The 23,040-nt window shown below is 44.5% G+C and overlaps 1 protein-coding gene across 1 annotated transcript in view; it reads left to right on the top strand.

Moving 5' to 3' along the window:
• Positions 1-23,040, top strand: part of cacna1bb (calcium voltage-gated channel subunit alpha1 Bb) — a 214,443-nt gene that overhangs the window by 96,172 nt on the left and 95,231 nt on the right. The window contains exon 7 of the mRNA XM_090227038.1: positions 15,333-15,436. Within this exon, the coding sequence (XP_090083164.1) occupies positions 15,333-15,436 (104 nt within the window). The remainder of the gene's footprint in view (positions 1-15,332; positions 15,437-23,040) is intronic.

The raw sequence follows: 23,040 nt of genomic DNA, 5'->3' as shown, positions 1-23,040 counted from the left end.
ACCACCCTCATCTACCCACCATACACACACACGCCTCCAGCTGGAATGCAGATGTGATGCAGCCATGGCTCCTGTGTGTAGTAATACTGCGTTGTGCCACACCCCCTGCCAGGTCAGAGTGATGGTGTCCCACCCTGGAAGACCAGAGCATCTTTCTCTCATCTGTTTGTGTGTGTGGGTGTGTGTGTGTTTGTGTGTGTGTTGTGTTTGTGTGTCTCTCTCTCTCTCTCCCTCTCTCATCATTATGCTTCTACAGCACTTTTCCTACTTCAAGAATGCAACCCTGTGGAATTTTAAAAGCCCAGGATGGGTTTGGAGGGGTGCGGACGGACGGGTTGGGGGTTGAATATATTTCCGTATAAACTGTCAACCTGTCTGCTTGAGAGACCTACCCATTATTGTTGAGTATTTTCTGGAATTCAGAAGTTTTTTCTCCCCATCTCTTTCTCTCTCTATTTATGCAGTCACGTCAGAAATGATTGTCACCCTTGGTAACGATGAGCAAAAAGAGACTGTATAAAATAAATAATACAAATACTGAGCTACTGTATATTGTATGCTCAAAATTATATTATTTTCTACTAATACAATTGCTCAGATAAAGATATGCTCTTTAACACGTTTTTTTATCTAAAAAGATAAGTGCCAAAATAAAATGATTGATCTCGTTAACATTCTACTTTTTAAAATTATTCTTAGGTTAAGGAGCAATATTGTGGCCTTTTCAAAATGTATTTTTAAATTTCACCTTTATTTAACCAGGTAGGCAAGTTGAGAACAAGTTCTCATTTACAACTGCGACCTGACCAAGATAAAGCAAAGCAGTCCGACACAAAAAACAACAGAGTTACACATGGAGTAAAACAAACATACAGTCAATAATACAGTAGAAACATAAGTCTATGTACAATGTGAGCAAATGAGGTGAGATAAGGGAGGTAAAGGCAAAAAAAGGCCATGGTGGCGAAGTTAATACAATATAGCAAGTAAAACACTGGAATGGTAGATTTGCAGTGGAAGAATGTGCAAAGTAGAGATAGAGATAATGGGGTGCAAAGGAGCAAAATAAATAAATACAGTAGGGGAAGAGGTAGCTTTTTGGGATAAATTATAGATGGGCTATGTACAGGTGCAGCAATCTGTGAGCTGCTCTGACAGCTGGTGCTTAAAGCTAGTGAGGGAGATAAGTGTTTCCAGTTTCAGAGATTTTTGTAGTTCGTTCCAGTCATTGGCAGCAGAGAACTGGAAGGAGAGGCGGCCTAAGGAAAAATTGGTTTTGGGGGTGACCATAGAGATATACCTGCTGGAGCATGTGCTATAGGTGGATGCTGCTATGGTGACCAGTGAGCTGACATAAGGGGGAACTTTACCTAGCAGGGTCTTGTAGATGACCTGGAGCCAGTGGGTTTGGCGACGAGTATGATGCGAGGGCCAGCCAACGAGAGCGTACAGGTCACAGTGGTGGGTAGTATATGGGGCTTTGGTGACAAAACGGATGGCACTGTGATAGACTGCATCCAATTTATTGAGTAGGGTATTGGAGGCTCTTTCGTAAATGACATCGCCGAAGTCGAGGATCGGTAGGATGGTCAGTTTTACGAGGGTATGTTTGGCAGCATGAGTGAAGGATGCTTTGTTGCGAAATAGGAAGCCAATTCTAGATTTAACTTTGGATTGGAGATGTTTGATGTGAGTCTGGAATGATAGTTTACAGTCTAACCAGACACCAAGGTATTTGTAGTTGTCCACATATTCTAAGTCAGAACCATCCAGAGTAGTGATGTTGGGCAGGCGGGCAGGAGCAGGCAGCGATCGGTTGAAGAGCATGCATTTAGTTTTACTTGTATTTAAGAGCAATTGGAGGCCACAGAAGGAGAGTTGGATTGCATTGAAGCTCGTCTGGAGGGTTGTTATTAATAAAGTGTCAGAAGAAGGGCCAAAAGTATACAGAATGGTGTCGTCTGCGTAGAGGTGGATCAGAGACTCACCAGCAGCCAGAGCGACATCATTGATGTATACAGAGAAGAGAGTCAGTCCAATAATAGAACCCTGAGGCACCCCCATAGAGACTGCCAGAGGCCTGGACAACAGGCCCTCCGATTTGACACACTGAACTTTATCAGAGAAGTAGTTGGTGAACCAGACGAGGCAATCATTTGAGAAACCCAAGCTATCGAGTCTGCCGATGAGGATGTGGTGATTGACAGAGTCGAAAGCCTTGGCCAGATCAATGAATACGGCTGCACAGTATTGTTTCTTATCGATGGCAGTTAAGATATCGTTTAGGACCTAGAGCGTGGCTGAGGTGCCCCCATGACCAGCTCTGAAACCAGATTGCATAGCAGAGAAGGTATGGTGGGATTCGAAATGGTCGGCAATCTGTTTGTTGACTTGGCTTTCGAAGACCTTAGAAAAGCAGGGTAGGATAGGTATAGGTCTGTAGCAGTTTGGGTCAAGAGTGTCCCCCCCTTTGAAGAGGGGGATGACCGCAGCTGCTTTCCAATTTTGGAAATCTCAGACGACACGAAAGAGAGGTTGAACAGGCTAGTAATAGGGGTTGCAACAATTTCGGCAGACCATTTTAGAAAGAAAGGGTCCAGATTGTGCAGTTCTTTCAGAACATCAGCTGACTGGATTTGGGAGAAGGAGAAATGGGGAAGGCTTGAGCGAGTTGTTGTGGGGGGTGCAGTGCTGTTGACTGGGGTAGGGGTAGCCAGGTGGAAAGCATGGCCAGCCGTAGAAAAATGCTTATTGAAATTCTCAATTATAGTGGATTTATCGGTGGTGACAGTGTTTCCTATCCTAAGTGCAGTGGGCAGCTGTGAGGAGGTGTTCTTATTCTCCATGGACTTTACAGTGTCCCAGAACTATTTTGAGTTTGTGTGCATGAAGCAAATTTCTGCTTGAAAAAGCTAGCCTTGGCTTTTCTAACTGCCTAGCTTCCCTGAAAAGTTGTGTATCACGGGGGCTGTTCGATGCTAATGCAGAACGCCACAGGACGTTTTTGTGTTGGTCAAGGGCAGTCAGGTCTGGCGTGAACCAAGGGCTATATCTGTTCCTGTTTCTTCATTTTTTTGAATGGGGCATGCTTATTTAAGATGGTGAGGAAGGCATTTAAAACAAATAACGAGTTATCCTCTACTGACGGGATGAGGTCAATATCCTTCCAGGATACCCCTGCCAGGTCAATTAGAATGGCCTGCTCGCTGAAGTGTTTCAGGGAGTGTTTGATAGTGATGAGTGGAGGTCGTTTGACCGCTGACCCATTACGGATGCAGACAATGAGGCAGTGATCGCTGAGATCTTGGTTGAAAACAGCAGAGGTGTATTTAGAGGGCAAGTTGGTTAGGATGATATCTATGAGGATGCCCATGTTTACGGCTTTGGGGTGATACCTGGTAGGTTCATTGATAATTTGTGTGCGATTGAGGGCATCAAGCTTAGATTGTCGGATGGCTGGGGTGTTAAGCATGTTCCAGTTTAGGTCACCTAGCAGCACAAGCTCTGAAGATAGATGGGGGGCAATCAGTTCACATGGTGTCCAGAGCACAGCTGGGGGCAGAGGGTGGTCTTTAGCAGGCGGCAACAGTGAGAGACCTGTTTTTAGAGAGATGGATTTTTAAAAGTAGAAGATCAAATCGTTTGGGTACAGACCTGGATAGTAGGACAGAACTCTGCAGGCTATCTCTGCAGTAGATTGCAACACCACCCCCTTTGTCCGTTCTATCTTGTCTGAAAATGTTGTAGTTAGGGATGAAGATTTCAGAATTTTTGGTGGTCTTCCTAAGCCAGGATTCAGACACGGCTTGAACATCCGGGTTGGCAGAGTGTGCTAAAGCAGTGAATAAAACAAACTTAGGGAGGAGGCTTCTAATGTTAACAAGCATGAAACTAAGGCTATTACGGTTACAGAAGTCATCAAAAGACAGCGCCTGGGGAATAGGAGTGGAGCTAGGCACTGCAGGGCCTTTAATGGCTTTAATGGCTTCCTGTCTTATTGGGGGTATAGAAATTAGGTAACATGCATGTCAAATCCATTTGTCACGGGGAAAGGAAAAAACTCACAAATGAAAATAGACAAATGGTTGTTGACTTTTATAAAACAGGCAATGGGTACAAAAAACTACTGAAAAACCAAATATACCACTTACCACTATTAGCGCAGCAGTTAAGAAGTTTAAAAGTCACTGGAACAGTAGTAATCTTGCCTGGTAGAGTGTATCTTTACCCAAGGCGGTCTTGGGTAAAAAAAATAAAAAGTTCAAGGGCCACAGTTGGAGAATGACAGAACTTTGACGTTTCTTACGGTCACCAAGTCTCCATATCTACAATTAGACGCCACCTCCATGCCAATAGGCTATTTGAAAGGATTGCCATAAAAAGCCTTTGTTGAGAGCAACCAACAAAATGTAAACTCCTGGATTTTGTCAATGGCATTGGCATTTGGATTGGAACCGGGTACTATGGTCAGATGAGACAAATTAGAGCTCATGGGCCCCACACACCAGTGGTGGGTTTGACGTCGAAAGAAGGAGGCATATGCAGAAAATAAACTCATAAACTACTGTATATAATAATAATAACAATGATCATAATAATAATAATACTGAATTTAATATACATGTGTCATCAGATCAGATAGTTTTTCGTCTTGCTGCTGAAGGGAGATGGACCTGGAATAGCAAAGGGTGCATGTGGGCCAGGAGGGTAGGATGAGGTCAGACAGATACTTTGGTCCAGAGTTGTAGATACCTTGGTAGATGTGAACCAGGATTTTAAACTCAATGTGTGAGCATATGGGGAGCCAGTGGAGGTTGATCCGCACTGGAGTGATGTGCTCACGGGGGGAGGTGCGGATGAGGACACGTACAGCACAGTTCTGGACATAAGATGGCGCCAGAGAGGAAGGCAGATGTTGTTTGTTTACGTATTTTGTACATAATGTTACCGCTACCGTCTCTTATGACCGAAAATAACTTCTAGACATCAGGACTGCGATTACTCACCACGGACTAGCAGAATCCGATGCGAAGGATATACTGCTTTCTCGGGAACGGGCCCAGATCTCTGTGATTTGCTTGAAGAGGAGGCAGAGAAAAAGGGGCCAAAGGGCGGGCTGCCTTCTGAGAATTCGTAGGCAATCGAATAAACCCCCAATTCCGTCCATTCTGCTAGCAAACGTGCAATTTTTGGAGAATAAAATCGACGAGCTATGCGGAAGATTAAACTATCAACGGGACATTAAAAACTGTAACATCTTATGCTTCGCGAGTCGTGGCTAAACGACGACACTATCAACATACAGCTGGCTGGTTACATGCTGAGTAGTAGTAGTATAGAACAGCGGTGTCTGGTAAGACAAGGGGCGGCGGACTATGTAATTTTGTAAATAACAAGGAAGTCTCGGGCTATTGCTCGCCTGAGGTAGAGTACCTCGTGATAAGCTGTAGACCACACTATCTACCTAGAGAGTTTTCATCTGTATTTTCTGTAGCTGTTCACATAACACCACACTCAAAGCCTGGCACTAAGACAGCATTTACTGAGCTGTATTCCGCCATAAACAAACAAGAAAATGCTCACCCAGAGGCGGTGCTCCTAGTAGCCGGGGACTTTAATTCAGGGAAACTTAAATCCGTTTTAGCAATTTTCTATCAGTACGTTAAATGTGCAACCAGAGGAAAATAACTCTGGACCACCTGTACTCCAAACACAGAGATGCATACAAAGCTCTCCCTTGCCCTCCATTTGGCAAATCTGACCATAATTCTATCCTCCTGATTCCTGCTTACAAGCAAAAATTAAAGCAGGAAGCACCAATGACTAGATCAATACAAAAGTGGTCAGATGAAGCAGATGCTAAGCTACAGGACTGTTTTGCTAGAACAGACTGGAATATGTTCCGGGATTCCTCCGATGGCATTGAGGAGTACGCCACATCAGTCATTGGCTTCATCAATAAGTGCATTGATGATGTCCTTCCCAAAGTGACCATACGTACATACCCCAACCAGAAGCCATGGATTACAGGCAGCATCCGCACTGAGCTAAAGGCTAGAGCTGCCGCTTTCAAGGAGCGAGACTCTAACCCGGAAGCTTATAAGAAATATCGCAATGCCATCCGCCGAACCATCAAACAGGCAAGCATCAATATAGGACTAAGATCCAATCGTCCTACACCGGCTCTGACACTCGTCCGATATGGCAGGGCTTGCAAACCATTACAGACTACAAAGGGAAGCACAGCCGAGAGTTTCCCAGTGACACGAGCCTACCAGACGAGCTAAACTACTTCTATGCTTGCTTCAAGGTAAATAACACTGAAACATGCATGAGAGCACCAGCTGTTCCGGAAGACTGTGTGATCACTCTCTTCGCAGCGCATGTGAGTAATACCTTTAAACAGGTCAACATTCACAAGGCCGCAGGTCCCGACGGATTACCAGGACGTGTACTGCAAGCATGTGCTGACCAACCTCTCCCTGTCTGAGTCTGTAATACCAACATGTTTTAAGCAGACCATCATAGTGCCTGTGCCCAAGAACACTAAGGTAACCTGCCTAAATGACTACCAACCCGTAACACTCAAGTCTGTAGCCATGAAGTGCTTTGAAAGGCTGGTCATGGCTCACATCAACACCATTATCCCAGAAACCCTAGACCCACTCCAATTTGCATACCACCCCAATAGATCCACAGATCTACTCTCTGTTGTTGTCATCTATGCATAGTCACCTCAATAACTTTATCTACATGTACATACTACCTCAACTAACTGGTGCCCCCGCACATTGACTCTCTCTTTTATGAAATTCAGTGAGGAGGATCGTCCTCCCCTTTCTCCTCTGAGGAGCCTCCACTGGTCCAAATGGGATGAGATAAAGGCTCAGATAAGTCGCTCAGATGCAGGCAAGGTCAAATTCTGTAGATGTAACAATTAAACTTTGGTCACACTTTTGATGTCGGCCTCAAACGAGAGCTAACTATCAAGTATCACATCCAGGTTGCGAACCTCACTGGACCTTGACACCATCAATATTGAGGCTGTAGCTGCTGATGTTGTTTAACTGCAGGAAACTCAGCTGCATCCACACTTTGATGTCCTGCAGGCAACTGACCAGGAGTGCAATGGCATTGGCAGTGGCAGTGGCAGTGGAGACATATAGCTGAGTTTCGTCAGAATAAAGGTGAAAGACCAGTCCATGTTTCCTCGAGATGTTTCCCAGTGGAAGCATGTAGATACAAAATAGTAGTGGCCCTAGGTCTGTGCCTTGAGGGACTCCTGGTGGACCACCACTGTGTCTGACCTACTAGGTCCGGGGGCTACAATCTGGGAGCGATCAGTGAGATAGGACAAGAACCAGTCCAGGACAGTGTCTGACAGGCCCAGGAGCTTCTTCATACAGTCCAGCAGAATGGCATGGATGACCGTGTCAAATGCTGCACTGATGTCCAGCAGTATGAGAATGCTGGCAGTTCCAGAGTTTGCATTCATGAGGTCATTGGTGACCCTTACCCGGTCAGTCTCTGTGCTGTGTCTAGTTCTGAAACCCAACTGGATGGGCTCTAGTAGGTTGGCCAGATGGTGTTGGAGTTTTATAGACACAGGACATTCAAGGAGCTTACTCGGGAAGGGCAGGTTGGAGATAGGCCTGTAGTTCTGGAGATTGTCATGGTCAGATCAAGGCTTTTTGAGTACTGGTGTGACTGCAGCGAGTTTGACCTGAGGAGGGACACATCCAGTGGTGAGGGACTTGTTGATGATTTCTGTGAAGAAAGGCTCCAGAGCAGGTAAGCAGGTCTTGACAAGGAAGGTGGTGATTGGGTCAAATTAACAAGTGGTGGGCCTCATTGTCCAAACCAGCTTGGTTACATCAGCTGCAGTGACTGTGGTGAAGGTGGCGAACCATGACTCAGGGAGTGGAGGACTAGGCATATCAACTACAGGGGCTGAAGAGGACAAAAGGGTGTTATTGATGTTTTCAATTTTGCTTTGGAAGAAACAAAGGTATTGATTGCACTCTTCTGGGGAGGCTGAGGTAGCAGAATTGTTCACAGATTGGATGAGCACTGCCGTTGCTAATCAGTTGGGAGTTACAGGTTGTCTGATCTGCATTTAAGACCTGTTTATAGTCTTTGTCTTTCTGATGTTGCTCATACATCTTCAACATGTACAGTTAGCCAAGTTTTCTAGACGATGTCCAGTTGCTTTGGGAGAGCATAGGTCCTCAGTGTACCAGGGAGAAGATTTGGAGAAAGACACCAGACAGGTTTTCAAAGGAACAACTTAATCCAGTATGGAGTATTATTAAGCCACAGCGTCACCAACTGGCAGTTTGGAGATAGATTCAGTAAGCTGGGCTGTGTTTACAGTTTTGTGTCAAGTGGGTAGAGGAATATCTAGGTTGAAGGTGATGGGTTTGTGCTCAGACAGCCCTGACACATTCCATCCAGTTTTGCCAGATCCACGCCTGAGGTACAGACCAGGTCCAGTGTATGGCCTTTGTTGTGGGTGGAAAAGTCCACATGCTGTTGGAGTCCAAAGTTGTCCAGGATATCAGCCAGGCCAGTAGAGAGAATGCAGTCAGAGGAGTCGACATATACTGCATGTTGAAATCTCCAAGCGCCAGCATAGCAGGGCACAAGGGGCTCAGGAGTGTTAGTAGCTCAGATAGTTCAGAAATGAAGTCAGAGTTGAGCTTAGGAGGCCGATAAATCATGTACATCAATGTGGTGGTGGATCTTTGATGTTATGGGGCTGTTTTCTTCCACTTGTTCTGATGCCCTTGTAAAGGTCAACAGCATTGTGAACTCTACCAAGTACCAGAACATTTTAGCCAAAAACCTGGTCCCCTCTGCCAGGAGGCTGAAACTTGGACGCAAGGGCATTTTCCAGCAAGATAATGACCCCAAGAACACATCAAAATCCACAACTAAATTGTTAATTAACCACAAAATAAACATTTTGCAATGACCATCTCAAATCAAATCAAATCAAATGTATTTATATAGCCCTTCGTACATCAGCTGATATCTCAAAGTCCTGTACAGAAACCGAGCCTAACACCCCAAACAGCAAGTAATGCAGGTGTAGAAGCACAGTGGCTAGGAAAAACTCCCTAGAAAGGCCAAAACCTAGGAAGAAACCCAGAGAGGAACCAGGCTATGTGGGGTGGCCAGTCCTCTTCTGGCTGTGCCGGGTGGAGATTATAACAGAATATGGAAAAGATGTTCAAATGTTCATAAATGACCAGCATGGTCAAATAACAATAATCACAGGCAGAACAGTTGAAACTGGAGCAGCAGCACGGCCAGGTGGACTGGGGACAGCAAGGAGTCATCATGTTAGGTAGTCCTGAGGCATGGTCCTAGGGCTCAGGTCCTCCGAGAGAGAAAACAAAAGAGAGAAAGAGAGAATTAGGGAGAGCATACTAAAATTCACACAGGACACCGGATAGGACAGGAGAAGTACTCCAGATATAACAAACTGACCCTAGCCCCCCGAAACATAAACTACTGCAGCATAAATACTGGAGGCTGAGACAGGAGGGGTCAGGAGACACTGTGGCCCCATCCGATGACACTCCCAGACAGGGCCAAACAGGAAGGATATAACCACACCCACTTTGCCAAAGCACAGCCCCCACACCACTAGAGGGATATCTTCAACCACCAACTTACCATCCTGAGACAAGGCCGAGTATAGCCCACAAAGATCTCCGCCACGGCACAACCCAAGGGTTTGCGCCAACCCAAACAGGAAGATCACGTCAGTGACTCAACCCACTCAAGTGACGCACCTCTCCTAAGGACGGTATGAAAGAGCCCTAGTAAGCCAGTGACTCAGCCCCTGTAATAGGGTTAGAGGCAGAGAATCCCAGTGGAAAGAGGGGAACCGGCCAGGCAGAGACAGCAAGGGTGGTTCGTTGCTCCAGAGCCTTTCCGTTCACCTTCACACTCCTGGACCAGACTACACTCAATCATATGACCCACTGAAGAGATGAGTCTTCAGTAAAGACTTAAAGGTTGAGACCGAGTTTGCATCTCTCACATGGGTAGGCAGGAGAAAGCCCTGCCTCCAGCTGTTTGCTTAGAAATTCTAGGGACAATTAGGAGGCCTGCATCTTGTGACCGTAGCGTACGTGTAGGTATGTACGGCAGGACCAAATCAGAGAGATAGGTAGGAGCAAGCCCATGTAATGCTTTGTAGGTTAGCAGTAAAACCTTGACATCAGCCCTTGCCTTGACAGGAAGCCAGTGTAGGGAGGCTAGCACTGGAGTAATATGATCAAATATTTTGGTTCTAGTTAGGATTCTATCAGCCGTATTTAGCACTAACTGAAGTTTATTTAGTGTTTTATCCGGGTAGCCGGAAAGTAGAGCATTGCAGTAGTCTAACCTAGAAGTAACAAGAGCATGGATTAATTTTGCTGCATAATTTTTGTACAGAAAGTTTCTGATTTTTGCAGTGTTACGTAGATGGAAAAAAGCTGTCCTTGAAACAGTCTTGATATGTTCGTCAAAAGAGAGATCAGGGTCCAGTGTAACGCCGAGGTCCTTCACAGTTTTATTTGAGACGACTGTACAACCATTAAGATTAAATGTCAGATTCAACAGAAGATCTCTTTGTTTCTTGGGACCTAGAACAAGCATCTCTGTTTTGTCCGAGTTTAAAAGTAGAAAGTTTGCAGCCATCCACTTCCTTATGTCTGAAACACATGCTTCTAGCGAGGGCAATTTTGGGGCTTCACCATGTTTCTCAGTCTCCGGAAAACCTGTGGTTTGAATTGAAGAGGGCAGTCCATGAGCGCAGACCGAATGATATCAAGTTTCTACTATAAAATAAGATAATTTCCCCAAAAAATTGAGCTCAGTATTTGTATTTATTTGACAAAGTATTTTTTACTCATCTTTATCAAGGCTGCCGATCATTTCAGATGTGACTGTATATACAGTATCTACCTCTTTGTACATGCACAAAGTACGATGCAAATCAATTTTATGTGAGAGGAGAGAGGAGTCGTTATAGTATCAGCCATGTATAGATGTCACCCAGTATAAATATCAGCCATGAAGCACCACAGGTTCATTTTAATATGTCAACCATTCCACTGCTGAATCAGGGTTTTGTGTACAGTGTTATGACACTAATGATAACATCACCCTACACTGTGTTCTACAATGTGTGTTTACCCTCCTACATGGCCTTTTATCCACTGTGAGTGTTCTTGTTGTGAGCATGCAGTTTAGGGTGATGAATTACCTGGCTGCGCCTTAGAGAGATAGTTCTACCTGGTCTCACCTCAACCGAGGAGACTTCCAACAACAGCTCTGTGTGTGAACAGAAACAACGGTAGCAAATTAAAAAGTCACAACAGAACCTTGTATCTCCCTAAAGATGCTTGGTTTTGCTTTGATAGGTAACCTGTTAACCTTGCTTTGATAGGTGGCCTGTTAAAATTTGAACAATCTTGGTGAGGCAGTGCCGAAAAATTGCCCATTTGGACTAAAATGGTGACTGGAGGCATTATTATTTTCAGACTTCATTGTTTCAAAATATTCAGAATCCTCACTTCAATTCGGTCTGGTTGGATGAAAATGCAGGGAAAGAAAGCTTTCTACCTCTGCAGCTGACATTGCATTTGCAAAGCTACCGTAACAGTGTGTCTTTTTACCTAATTTTCACTTTCCTACATCTACAGTCCCCAGAGAGGCTGGGGGAGAAAATGAGACAGTGAAAGACGGAGAGATGGAGAGACAAAGCTAAGCTAGAGAGATAATGACAGAGTGAGAGAGAAGTTAAAGCGATAGAGAGACAAAGGGATTGATGGATGCTAAAGCAAGGCGAAACACAGAGGCTGATGCTGGCCATTTATCCTGTGTGTGAGCTGAGACAGTGACAGCTGAGGGAGACGGTAGGACATAATGTGTGTGTGTGTGTGTGTGTGTGTGTGTGTGTGTGTGTGTGTGTGTGTTACTGCGCCTCTATGGATCATTAGCATTCATGAATGTGTTCTGATCAGGTTACGAACAAGGTCCCTATGGGTTAATGACTGAGCTGTTAATTATTTCTGTTAAGCCAGCCTCTTCCGCTGCCAACTTCCCTTAATTGGCCAGTACAAGCTGTTGGTCAATAGGTGTTATTATTATTTTTTCTAATCAATGGAGTCCTCACCCTATGGCCAACTATGGAGAGTAGGATTGATTCAGGATATTTTAGGAGGTTAGAGAGGGCACCTGAACTGGTGTGATTGATAGTAATGATTTTATAAACGAATCTCAGGCCAATGTCAATACTGCAGGTTACCCACTGCAATACTGATATTCTCTGCCTATGCACAATCTAAGGCTGTCTCAAATGGCACCCTATTCCCAATATAGTGTACTACTTTAGGGATTACTTTTTATATAGGGAATGGGGTGTCATTTGGGATGTGCACAGAGAATTATGATGCAGTTATTTCATGGGTAACTAATTATATTAAGGTCCCTATTATAAACACTATTGTCCTTAAATTGCCTTTTTTGTCAGCATGCTCAGCTAGCTGATGCTAAAACAGCCCATTGGATTCTGTGAAAATGCGACGCCTATCACTGGGGCGAGTTGCTGCCGGAAAGTGTTGGAATCCAATGGGCTGCTTTAGCATTAGCTGACCTAGCATGCTGATGAAAAAGGCAGTTTCATTACAACAGTATTCATAAATGCGTACATGACTATTTAGAGATGGATTATTGACATTTACAAAGGTAGGAACAATGATTAATACATGGTAAGTAAACTCTATACAAACGGTTTATAATGGTTCACTAAGCGACCTTAATGTAAAAAGTTACCATTTCACGGAGAGCTCATGGGTGGTTCAAATTCCAGGTTCTTGCAGACACATAAATGTAAGTCAACATGGAATGAAATACGTGTGTAACACTACAGCATGCCTAGTTGGATTAGAGTCAAGTGATCTACTGTATCGTGTTGTACCAGTACATACCTGTGAGTTCAGTGACGCTAGAAAGATTAGTGCCTTGCTAGATTGTGAATGGGTCCGAATTAAACAGCTGCTTTCTCAGGCAGACAGACAGAGGAGACAGACAGTGAGACAGACCGACAGACAAGATAGGCATGCATTTCAGTCATTTAGCAGACGCTCTTATCCAGAGCGATTTACAATTACAGCATTAATCTTAAAATAGGTTGCGACATCACAATTGTGTCAAGTACATTTTCCCCCAAGAAAGTATTTATCCGCAAAGTCAGTGCTAGCGGTGGGGTATGTTATTGGTATTTATTAGGATCCCAATTAGCCACTGCAAAAGCATCAACTACACTTCCTGGGGTCCACATGAAACATGAGAGTATGTGGTGAAGACACAGATCTTCTCCACGCCACCTGTTTAGGAGCGACCTGTCAGGCAGGATGCAATCCAGGAGTGTGCAGAGCCTGAGACGCCCAACCCCCAGAGGGTGGAGAGGAGGATCTGACGTGTCATGGTGTCGAAGGCTGCAGATCGATCTAAGAGAATGAGAACAGAGGAGAGAGAGTCAACTTTGGCAGAGGGGAGAGCCTCTGTGACACAGATGAGAGCGGTCTCAGTTTAGTAGGCTGTCTTGAAGCCTGTCTGGTTAGGGTCAAGAAAATCCTTCTGAGAGATGTATTGAGAGAGTTGGTCAGAGACAGCACAGTGTTTTGGAAAGAAAAGAAAGATGTTTTTGATATCAGAGGGGTCGATTGATATATTTTTTTTTTGTGGAGGGGAGCAACTCTGGCCTTCTTGCAGCCTGAGGGTCAGGGAAGACAGTTGTCAAGGATGAGTTGATGAGGGATATGAGGAATGGGAGAAGGTCTCCAGAGATGGTCTGGAGAAGGGAGGAGGGGATGGGGTCAAGTGAGCAGTTCGTCGCAAGATTTCATCTGGAGATTGAAAGAGGTCAAGGCGTAGGGTAGTTGGACCAGTGGATTCTGTAGTCTGAGTGAATGACAAGCAGATGTCGTCAACCTTTTTTTAAAGTGGTTGACAAAGTCGTCCGCAGACAGGGAGGGGCTGGAGGATTAGGCAGAGAAGAAAAAGTAGAGAGGAGTTTCCCAGGGTTGGGTTGGAAGCGGAAGCTTAAAATGTAGCGTGATAGAAAGCAGCTTTAGCAGTGGATAGAGAGGAAGAGAAGGTAGAGAGGAGGGAGTGGATGGATGATAGGTCCTCCAGAAGTTTCTGTTTCCTCATTTCATCTCAGCTGCCCGCAGCCCTGTTATGTTAACATGCAGTGAGTCACTCAGCTACCGAGTGGGAAGCGAAGGTCGGGCCGGAAAGGGAAAAATGAGAGTCAAAGGATACAGAAAGGGAGGAGAGTAGGGTCGAAATGGCAGAGTCAGGAGAGAGGAGGGAGAAGGATTTACCAAATAGAAGAGAGGATAGGACCGAAGAGGACAGAGTAGCGGGAGAGAGAGAGCGAAGATTCTGGCAGCGCATACCAATCTGGGTAGGGGCTGAGTGGGGAGGGTTTGAGGAGAGATGGAGAGAAAAGGAAACAAAGTATTGATCAGAGGCATGGGGGGTGTTGCAGTGAGCTTAGTAGAACAGCCTCTGGTCAAGATGAGGTTAAACGTATTGCCTGCCTTGTGACTGGAAAAGAAGGAGGTCATAAGAGGACAGGAGTGAAAAGAAAGAGATGGAAAGAAATGAATTGAAGTCATGCGTTGGGAGGTTAAAGTCGTCCAGTACGAGTGGTGAGCCATCATCAGGAAATGAGCTCATCAAGGTGTCAAGCTTATTGAGGAACTCTCCAAGGGCACCTGGTGGACGATAGATGACAACAATGTTAAGCTTGAGTGGACAAGCTCTGGACAGGCGAGAGAGGAGGCGAAGAGGGGCTGGTAGGTTAGTGGTTAGAGCTTTGGACTAGTAACCGAAAGGTTGCAGGATCGAGTCACTGAGCTGGCAAGGTAAAAATCTGTCATTCTGCCCCTGTTCAAGGAAGTTAACTCACTGTTCCTAGGCTGTCATTGAAAATAAATAGGTAAATAATAATAAGAGAAAATCTCCAAACACACCTCCCAGCACTGATTGGTGATTGCCTGGCAGAGGTGAAGAAAACACCCCCTACAATACAACACTCCCACAAATTAGCAAGACCGCTACCAAGAGCTGTTACACAAATTAGCCTGAAACTAATCCAAGTCCACAACGACAGTCACAAGTATAGTAAATCCGTCAAGCAGATATTGTACGTTGACCAACTGCAAACATTTGAGGACACCTGATAAACCTTGCTTTTACTTATATGGCTTTGTTTCTCTTTCTCTCTCTGAATGTGTGCGTGTGTGTACGTGTGTGTGCAGGCCAATGATGCCTCGGGGAACACCTGGAACTGGCTCTACTTCATCCCCCTCATCATCATCGGATCCTTCTTCATGCTCAACCTGGTCCTGGGTGTCTTATCAGGGTAAGTCTGACCGAAGACACACACACACACAAACACGCAGTCACTCACACTCTCACTCACTCACACATTCACTCACACCCAAGACATACTGTATTCCTACGGTTGTAGACATAGGGTCTATAGGGAGGCATGGACTTCACTTAACATACAAACCACCCTTTTTATTAGCTAGGACAGGATGACAACTAGAGCCACGTTCCCCTATACTGAACCACTCTATTGACAGGGTAAGTAGTGGGGGAGGTGTTTGTGGGGATAAAATGTGCGTGTACGTGTGTGTGCTTGTGCTCATGTACAGTGCATTTGGAAATTATTCAGACCCCTTGACTTTTTCCACAATTTGTTACGTTACAGCCTTATTCTAAAATGTGTTACATTGTTTTTCTCCCCCAATAACCAATTATGACAAAGCAAAACAGATTTTTAGATAAAAAAAAAAAAGAAATCTGAAATATTACATTTACATAAGTGTTCAGACCCTATACTCAGTACTTTATTGAAGCACCTTTGGCAGAGATTACAGTCTTGAGTCTTCTTGGGTATGACGCTACAAGCTTGGCACATCTGTATTTGGGGAGTTTCTCTCATTCTTCTCTCCAGATCCTCTCAAGCTCTGTCAGGTTGGACGGGGAGTGATGCTGCACAGCTATTTTCAGGTCTCTCCAGAGATGTTTAATTGGGTTCAAGTCCAGGCTCTGGCTGGGCCACTCAAGGACATTCAGAGACTTGTTCTGAAGCCAGTCCTGCATTGTCTTGGCTGTGTGCTTAGGGCAGTTGTCCTGTTGAAAGGTGCACCTTCGCCCCAGTCTGAGGTCCTGAGTGCTCTGGAGCAGGTTTTCATCAAGGATCTCTCTGTACTTTGCTCTGTTCATCTTTCCCTCGATCCTGACTAGTCTCCCAGTCCCTGCCACTGACAAACATCCCCTCAGCATGATGCTGCCACCACCATGCTTCACCGGAGGGATGGTGCCAGGTTTCCTCCAGATGTGACGCTTGGCATTCAGGCCAAAGAGTTCCATCTTGGATATATCAGACCAGAGAATCTTGTTTTTCATTGTCTGAGAGTACTACAGGTGCCTTTTGGCAAACTCCAAGTGGGCTGTCATGTGCATTTTACTGAGGAGTGGCTTCCGTCTGGCCACTCTACCATAAAGGCCTGATCGGTGGAGTGCTGCAGATATAGTTGTCCTTCTGGAAGGTTTTCCCATCTCCACAGAGGAACTCTGGAGCTCTGTTAGAGTGACAATCGGGTTCTTGGTCACCTCCCTGACCAAGGCCCTTCTCCCCCGATGGCTCAGTTTGGCCGGGAGGCCAGCTCTAGGAGGAGTCTTGGTAGTTCCAAATGTCTTCTATTTAAGAATGTTGGAGGCCATTAGGTTATTGGGGACCTTCAATGCTGCAGACATTTTTTGGTACCCTTCCCCAGATCCGTGCCTTTACACGATCCTGCTTGGTTTTTGCTCTGACATGCACTGTCAACTATGGGACCTTCAACTGAATGTCCAATCAACTGAATATACCAATTAAGTTGTAGAAACATCTCAATGATGATCAATGGAAACATGATGCACCTGAGCTCAATTTCGAGTCTCATAGCAAAGGGTCTTAATACTTAATACTTATCTAAATAAGGTATTTTTGTTTTCAAATCAAAATCAAATGAAATTTATTTATATAGCCCTTCGTACATCAGCTGATATCTCAAAGTGCTGTACAGAAACCCAGCCTAAAACCCCAAACAGCAAGCAATGCAGGTGCAGAAGCACGGTGGCTAGGAAAAACTCCCTAGAAAGGCCAAAACCTAGGAAGAAACCTAGAGAGGAACCTGTCACGTCCTGGTCTTAGTATTTTGTGTTATCTTTACTATTTTGGTCAGGCCAGGGTGTGACATGGGTTTTTTATGTGGTGTGTTTTGTCTTGGGGTTTTGTTAGGTATTGGGTTTGTGGCTTAGTGGGGGTATCTAGCATAGTCTATGGCTGTCTGGAGTGGTTCTCAATCAGAGGCAGGTGTTTATCGTTGTCTCTGATTGGGAACCATATTTAGGGAGCCATATTCTTTGAGTGTTTTGTGGGTGATTGTTCCTGTCTTTGTGTTTGTTCTCACCAGATAGGCTGCTTAGGTTTTCTCACGTTTATTGTTTTGTTAGTTTGTTCATGTGTAGTTTCTTCATTAAAGAACCATGAATAACAACCATGCTGAGTTTTGGTCCGCCTCTACTTCACCTCAAGAAAACCATTACAGAACCAGGCTATGAGGGGTGGCCAGTCCTCTTCTGGCGGTGCCGGGTGGAGATTATAACAGAACATGGCCAAGATGTTCAAATGTTGATAAATGACCAGCATGGTCAAATAATAATTATCACAGGTAGAACAGTTGAAACTGGAGCAGCAGCACGACCAGGTGGACTGGGGACAGCAAGGAGTCATCATGCCAGGTAGTCCTGAGGCATGGTCCTAGGGCTCAGGTCCTCTGAGAGATAGAAAGAGAGAATTAGAGAGAGCATACTTCAATTCACATAGGACACTGGATAAGACAGGATAAGTACTCCAGATATAACAAACTGACCCTAACAAACTGACCCTAGCCCCCCGACACATAAACTACTGCAGCATAAATACTGGAGGCTGAGACAGGAGGGGTCAGGAGACACTGTGGCCCCATCCGATGATACCCCCGGACAGGGCCAAACAGGAAGGATATAACCCCACCCACTTTTCCAAAGCACAGCCCCCACACCACTAGAGGGATATCTTCAACCACCAACTTACCATCCTGAGACAAGGCTGAGTATAGCCCACAAAGATCTCCACCACGGCACAACCCAAGGGGGGGCACCAACCCAGACAGGAAGATCACATCAGTGACTCAACCCACTCAAGTGACGCACCCCTCCTAGGGACGGCATGAAAGAGCACCATTAAGCCAGTGACTCAGCCCCTGTAATAGGGTTAGAGGCAGATAATCCCAGTGGAGGGAGGGGAACCGGCCAGGCAGAGACAGCAAGGGCGGTTCGTTGCTCCAGAGCCTTTCCATTCACCTTCACACTCTTGAGCCAGACTACACTCAATCATATGACCCACTGAAGAGATGAGTCTTCAGTAAAGACTTAAAGGTTGAGACCAAGTTTGCGCCTCTCACATGGGTAGGCAGACCATTCCATAAAAATGGAGCTCTATAGGAGAAAGCCCTGCCTCCAGCTGTTTGCTTAGAAATTCTAGGGACCATTAGGAGGCCTGCGTTTTATGACCGTAGCGTACGTGTAGATATGTACGGCAGGACCAAATCAGAGAGATAGGTAGGAGCAAGCCCATGTAATGCTTTGTAGGTTAGCAGTAAAACCTTGAAATCAGCCTTTGCCTTGACAGGAAGCCAGTGTAGGGAGGCTAGCACTGGAGTAATATGATCAAATATTTTGGATCTAGTCAGGATTCTAGCAGCCGTATTTAGCACTAACTGAAGTTTATTTAGTGCTTTATCCGGGTAGCCGGAAAGTAGAGCATTGCAGCAGTCTAACCTAGAAGTAACAAGAGCATGGATTAATTTTGCTGCATAATTTTTGTACAGAAAGTTTCTGATTTTTGCAGTGTTACGTAGATGGAAAAAAGCTGTCCTTGAAACAGTCTTGATATGTTCGTCAAAAGAGAGATCAGGGTCCAGAGTAACGCCGAGGTCCTTCACAGTTTTATTTGAGACGACTGTACAACCATTAAGATTAATTGTCAGATTCAACAGAAAATCTCTTTGTTTCTTGGGACCTAGAACATATCTCTGTTTTGTCCGAGTTTAAAAGTAGAAAGTTTGCAGCCATCCACTTCCTTATGTCTGAAACACTGGCTTCTAGCGAGGGCAATTGAAATGTACAGCTGTGTGTCATCTGCAAAGCAGTGAAAGTTAACATTGTGTTTTCGAATTGCATCCCCAAGAGGGAAAATATATAGTGAAAACAATAGTGGTCCTAAAACGGAACCTTGAGGAATACCGAAATTTACAGTTGATTTGTCAGAGGACAAACCATTCACAAAGACAAGCTGATATCTTTCCGACAGATAAGATCTAAACCGGGCCAGAACTTGTCCCTGTAGACCAATTTGGGTTTCCAATCTCTCCAAAAGAATGTGGTGATCGATGGTATCAAAAGCAGCACTAAGGTTTAGGAGCACGAGGACAGATGCAAAGCCTCGGTCTGATGCCATTAAATGGTCATTTACCACCTTCACAAGTGCAGTCTCAGTGCTATGATGGGGTCTAAAACCAGACTGAAGCATTTCGTATACATTGTTTGTCTTCAGGAAGGCAGTGAGTTGCTGCGCAACAGCCTTTTCAAAAAAATTTGAGAGGAATGGAAGATTCGATATAGGCCGATAGTTTTTTATATTTTCTGGGTCAAGGTTTGGCTTTTTCAAGAAAGGCTTTATTACTGCCACTTTTAATGAGTTTGGTACACATCCGGTGGATAGAGAGCCGTTTATTATGTTCATCATATGAGGGCCAAGCACAGCAAGCAGCTCTTTCAGTAGTTTAGTTGGAATAGGGTCCAGTATGCAGCTTGAAGGTTAAGAGGCCATGATTATTTTCACCATTGTGTCAATAGATAGAGTACTAAAACACTTGAGTGTCTCTCTTGATCCTAGGTCCTGGCAGAGTTGTGCAGACTCAGGACAACTGAGCTTTGAAGGAATACACAGATTTAAAGAGGATTCCGTAATTTGCTTTCTAACAATCATATTTTCCTCAAATAAGTTCATGAATGTATTACTACTGATGTGAAAGCCATCCTCTCTTGGGGAATGCTGTTTTTTAGTTAGCTTTGCGACAGTATCAAAAAAGGAATTTCGGATTGTTCTTATTTTCCTCAATTAAGTTGGAAAAATAGGATGATCGAGTAGCAGTAAGGGCTCTTCGATACTGCACGGTACTGTCTTTCCAAGCTAGTCGGAAGACTTCCAGTTTGGTGTGGCGCCATTTCCGTTCCAATTTTCTGGAAGCTTGCTTCAGAGCTCGGGTATTTTCTGTATACCAGGGAGCTAGGGGTGCAACTGCATCTAGGGTTTTCAATATTTCTATAAATGTGCAAACATTTCTAAAAACCTCTTTTCACTTTGTCATTATGGGGTATTGTGTGTCGACTGATAAGGAAAAAAATATTACATCCATTTTAGAATAAGGCTTTAACGTAACAAAATGTGGAAAAGGTCAAGGGGTCTGAGTACTTTCGAATGCACTGTATATACACTCACTGGTCAGTTTGTTAGGCACACCCATCTAGTACCGGGTCCGACATCCATTTGACTCCAGAACAACCTGACTTCTTCGGGACATTCTACAAGGTGTCGGAAACATTCCACAGCTGACGCAATGGTATCACGCAGTTGCTGCAGATTGGACGATGGGACATTCATGCTGCCAACAGCCAATTCTATCTCATACCAAAGATGCTCTATTAGGCTAATGTCTGGGGACTGAGCAGGCTACTCAAGTAACTGAGTTCGCTGTGATGTTCCTGGTGATGTTTTTCCACTCCTCAATTGCCCAGTGTTTGTGATCGGGGGCCCACTGGAGCCACTTATTCTTGTTTTTTGCTGATAGGAGTGGTGTGTTCGTCTGCTGAAATAGCCCATCTGTGACATGGATCAACGAGTTGTGCGTTCCGAGATGCTGGTCAACACATCACTGTTGTACTGCGCCATTATTTGTCTGTTTGTGGCCCTCCTGATAGCTGGCATGATTTTTGCCATTTTCCTTTGACCTCCCTCATCAATGAGCTGCTTTCCCCCACAGGACTGCCGCTGACTAGATGTTTTTTGTTTGTGGCACCATTCTCGGTAAATCCTAGACACTGCGTGAAAAGCCCAGGAGGGCGACCGTTTCTACAACTAGCTCTCAGTCTTACATCAGCATTAGACATTCATCTATGTTTCTTAAACATCAAGTTTCAAAGTTGTTCCAAAAGTCAAATGTGTGTTTAATATTACGTTTAGGGATTAACTCTGAATGGTTATGGTAAGGGTTAAGGTTTGGGATAGGTTTAACCTCTAGCGTCGAGCAATCCCGTATCCGGGAGCGTAATCATAGCCTCAAGCTCATTACCATAACGCAAGGTTTCCTATTCATGAAAATCGCAAATGAAATGAAATAAATATATTCAAACACAAGCTTAGCCTTTTGTTAACAACACTGTCATCTCAGATTTTCAAAATGTGCTTTTCAACGAAAGCTACACAAGCATTTGTGTAAGAGTATTGATAGCCTAGCATAGCATTAAGCCTAGCATTCAGCAGGCAACATTTTCACAAAAACAAGAAAAGCATTCAAATAAAATCATTTACCTTTGAAGAACTTCGGATGTTTTCAATGACGAGACTCTTAGTTAGATAGCAAATGTTCATTTTTTCCAAAAATATTATTTGTGTAGACGAAATAGCTCCGTTTTGTTCATCACGTTTGGCTAAGAAAAAGACCGGAAAATGCAGTCACTTACAACGCCAAACTTTTTTCCAAATGAGCTCCATGATATCGACAGAAACATGGCAAACGTTGTTTAGAATCCATCCTCAAGGTGTTTTTCACATATCTATTCGATAATCTTTCAGTGGTGGCAGTTGGCTTCTCATCAGAAGCAAACGGAAAAATACTGCAGCTGGAGATTACGCAATAATTGCAACGGAGGACACCAAGCGACCACCTGGTAGATGTAGTCTCTTATGGTCAATCTTCCAATGATATTCCTACAAATACGTCACAATGCTGTAGACACCTTGGGGAAAACGTGGAAAACGTAAGCTGACTCCTAGCTCCTCCTATCTGGGTTTCGCCTGTAACATCAGTTCTGTGGCACTCGCAGACAATATCTTTGCAGTTTTGGAAACGTCAGAGTGTTTTCTTTCCAAAGAAGTCAATTATATGCATAGTCGAGCATCTTTTCGTGACAAAATATCTTGTTTAAAAAGGGAACATTTTTCATCCAAAAATTAAAAGAGCGCCCCCTATATCGAAGTTAAAACAAAAATCTCAAAAACAACTTTCTGTCGCTGGATTCGAACATGCTTACGCCCATCCACCATTCCCGTCTACAATGCCCTAGCAAAACAAAAATCTACTTGAAGGTAACAGCGCTCGCTGTTGCCGGTTTCTACGTAATCTCCCGACATCCTCAGACATGGACGGACGTCGGATACGGACTTGTATCACAGGTGACCTGGCTGGTTTCTGAGATACTGAATCCGGCATGCCTGGCACCCATGATCATACCACGCTCAAAGTCGCTTAGGTCACTTGTTTTGCCATTCTAACATTCAATCGATCAGTAACTGAATGCCTCGATGCCTGTCTGCCTGCTTTATATAGCAAGCCATGGCCATGTGACTCACTGTCTGTAGGAGTGTTCCATTTTCGTGAATGGGGTGGTGTACCTAATAAACTGGCCAGTAAGTGTGTATGTATATATATATATATATATATATATATTGTCACGGTGTGCGCTACTGGTGGAGAAGTCAGGTGCAGGAAAGCAGAGAGTTGTGAACAGGCACACACTTTATTAAGGCAGAGGCTAATAAAACAGACAGACTGTGTCAAAACCTCCAGGCAAAGGTAAAAGTGCTAT

Source organism: Oncorhynchus mykiss, chromosome 29 (assembly GCF_057628025.1).
Source record: "Oncorhynchus mykiss isolate SJ-2025 chromosome 29, ASM5762802v1, whole genome shotgun sequence".
In the NCBI taxonomy this organism is placed as follows: Eukaryota; Metazoa; Chordata; class Actinopteri; order Salmoniformes; family Salmonidae; genus Oncorhynchus; species Oncorhynchus mykiss.
This window is presented reverse-complemented; position numbering and strand designations above follow the sequence as displayed.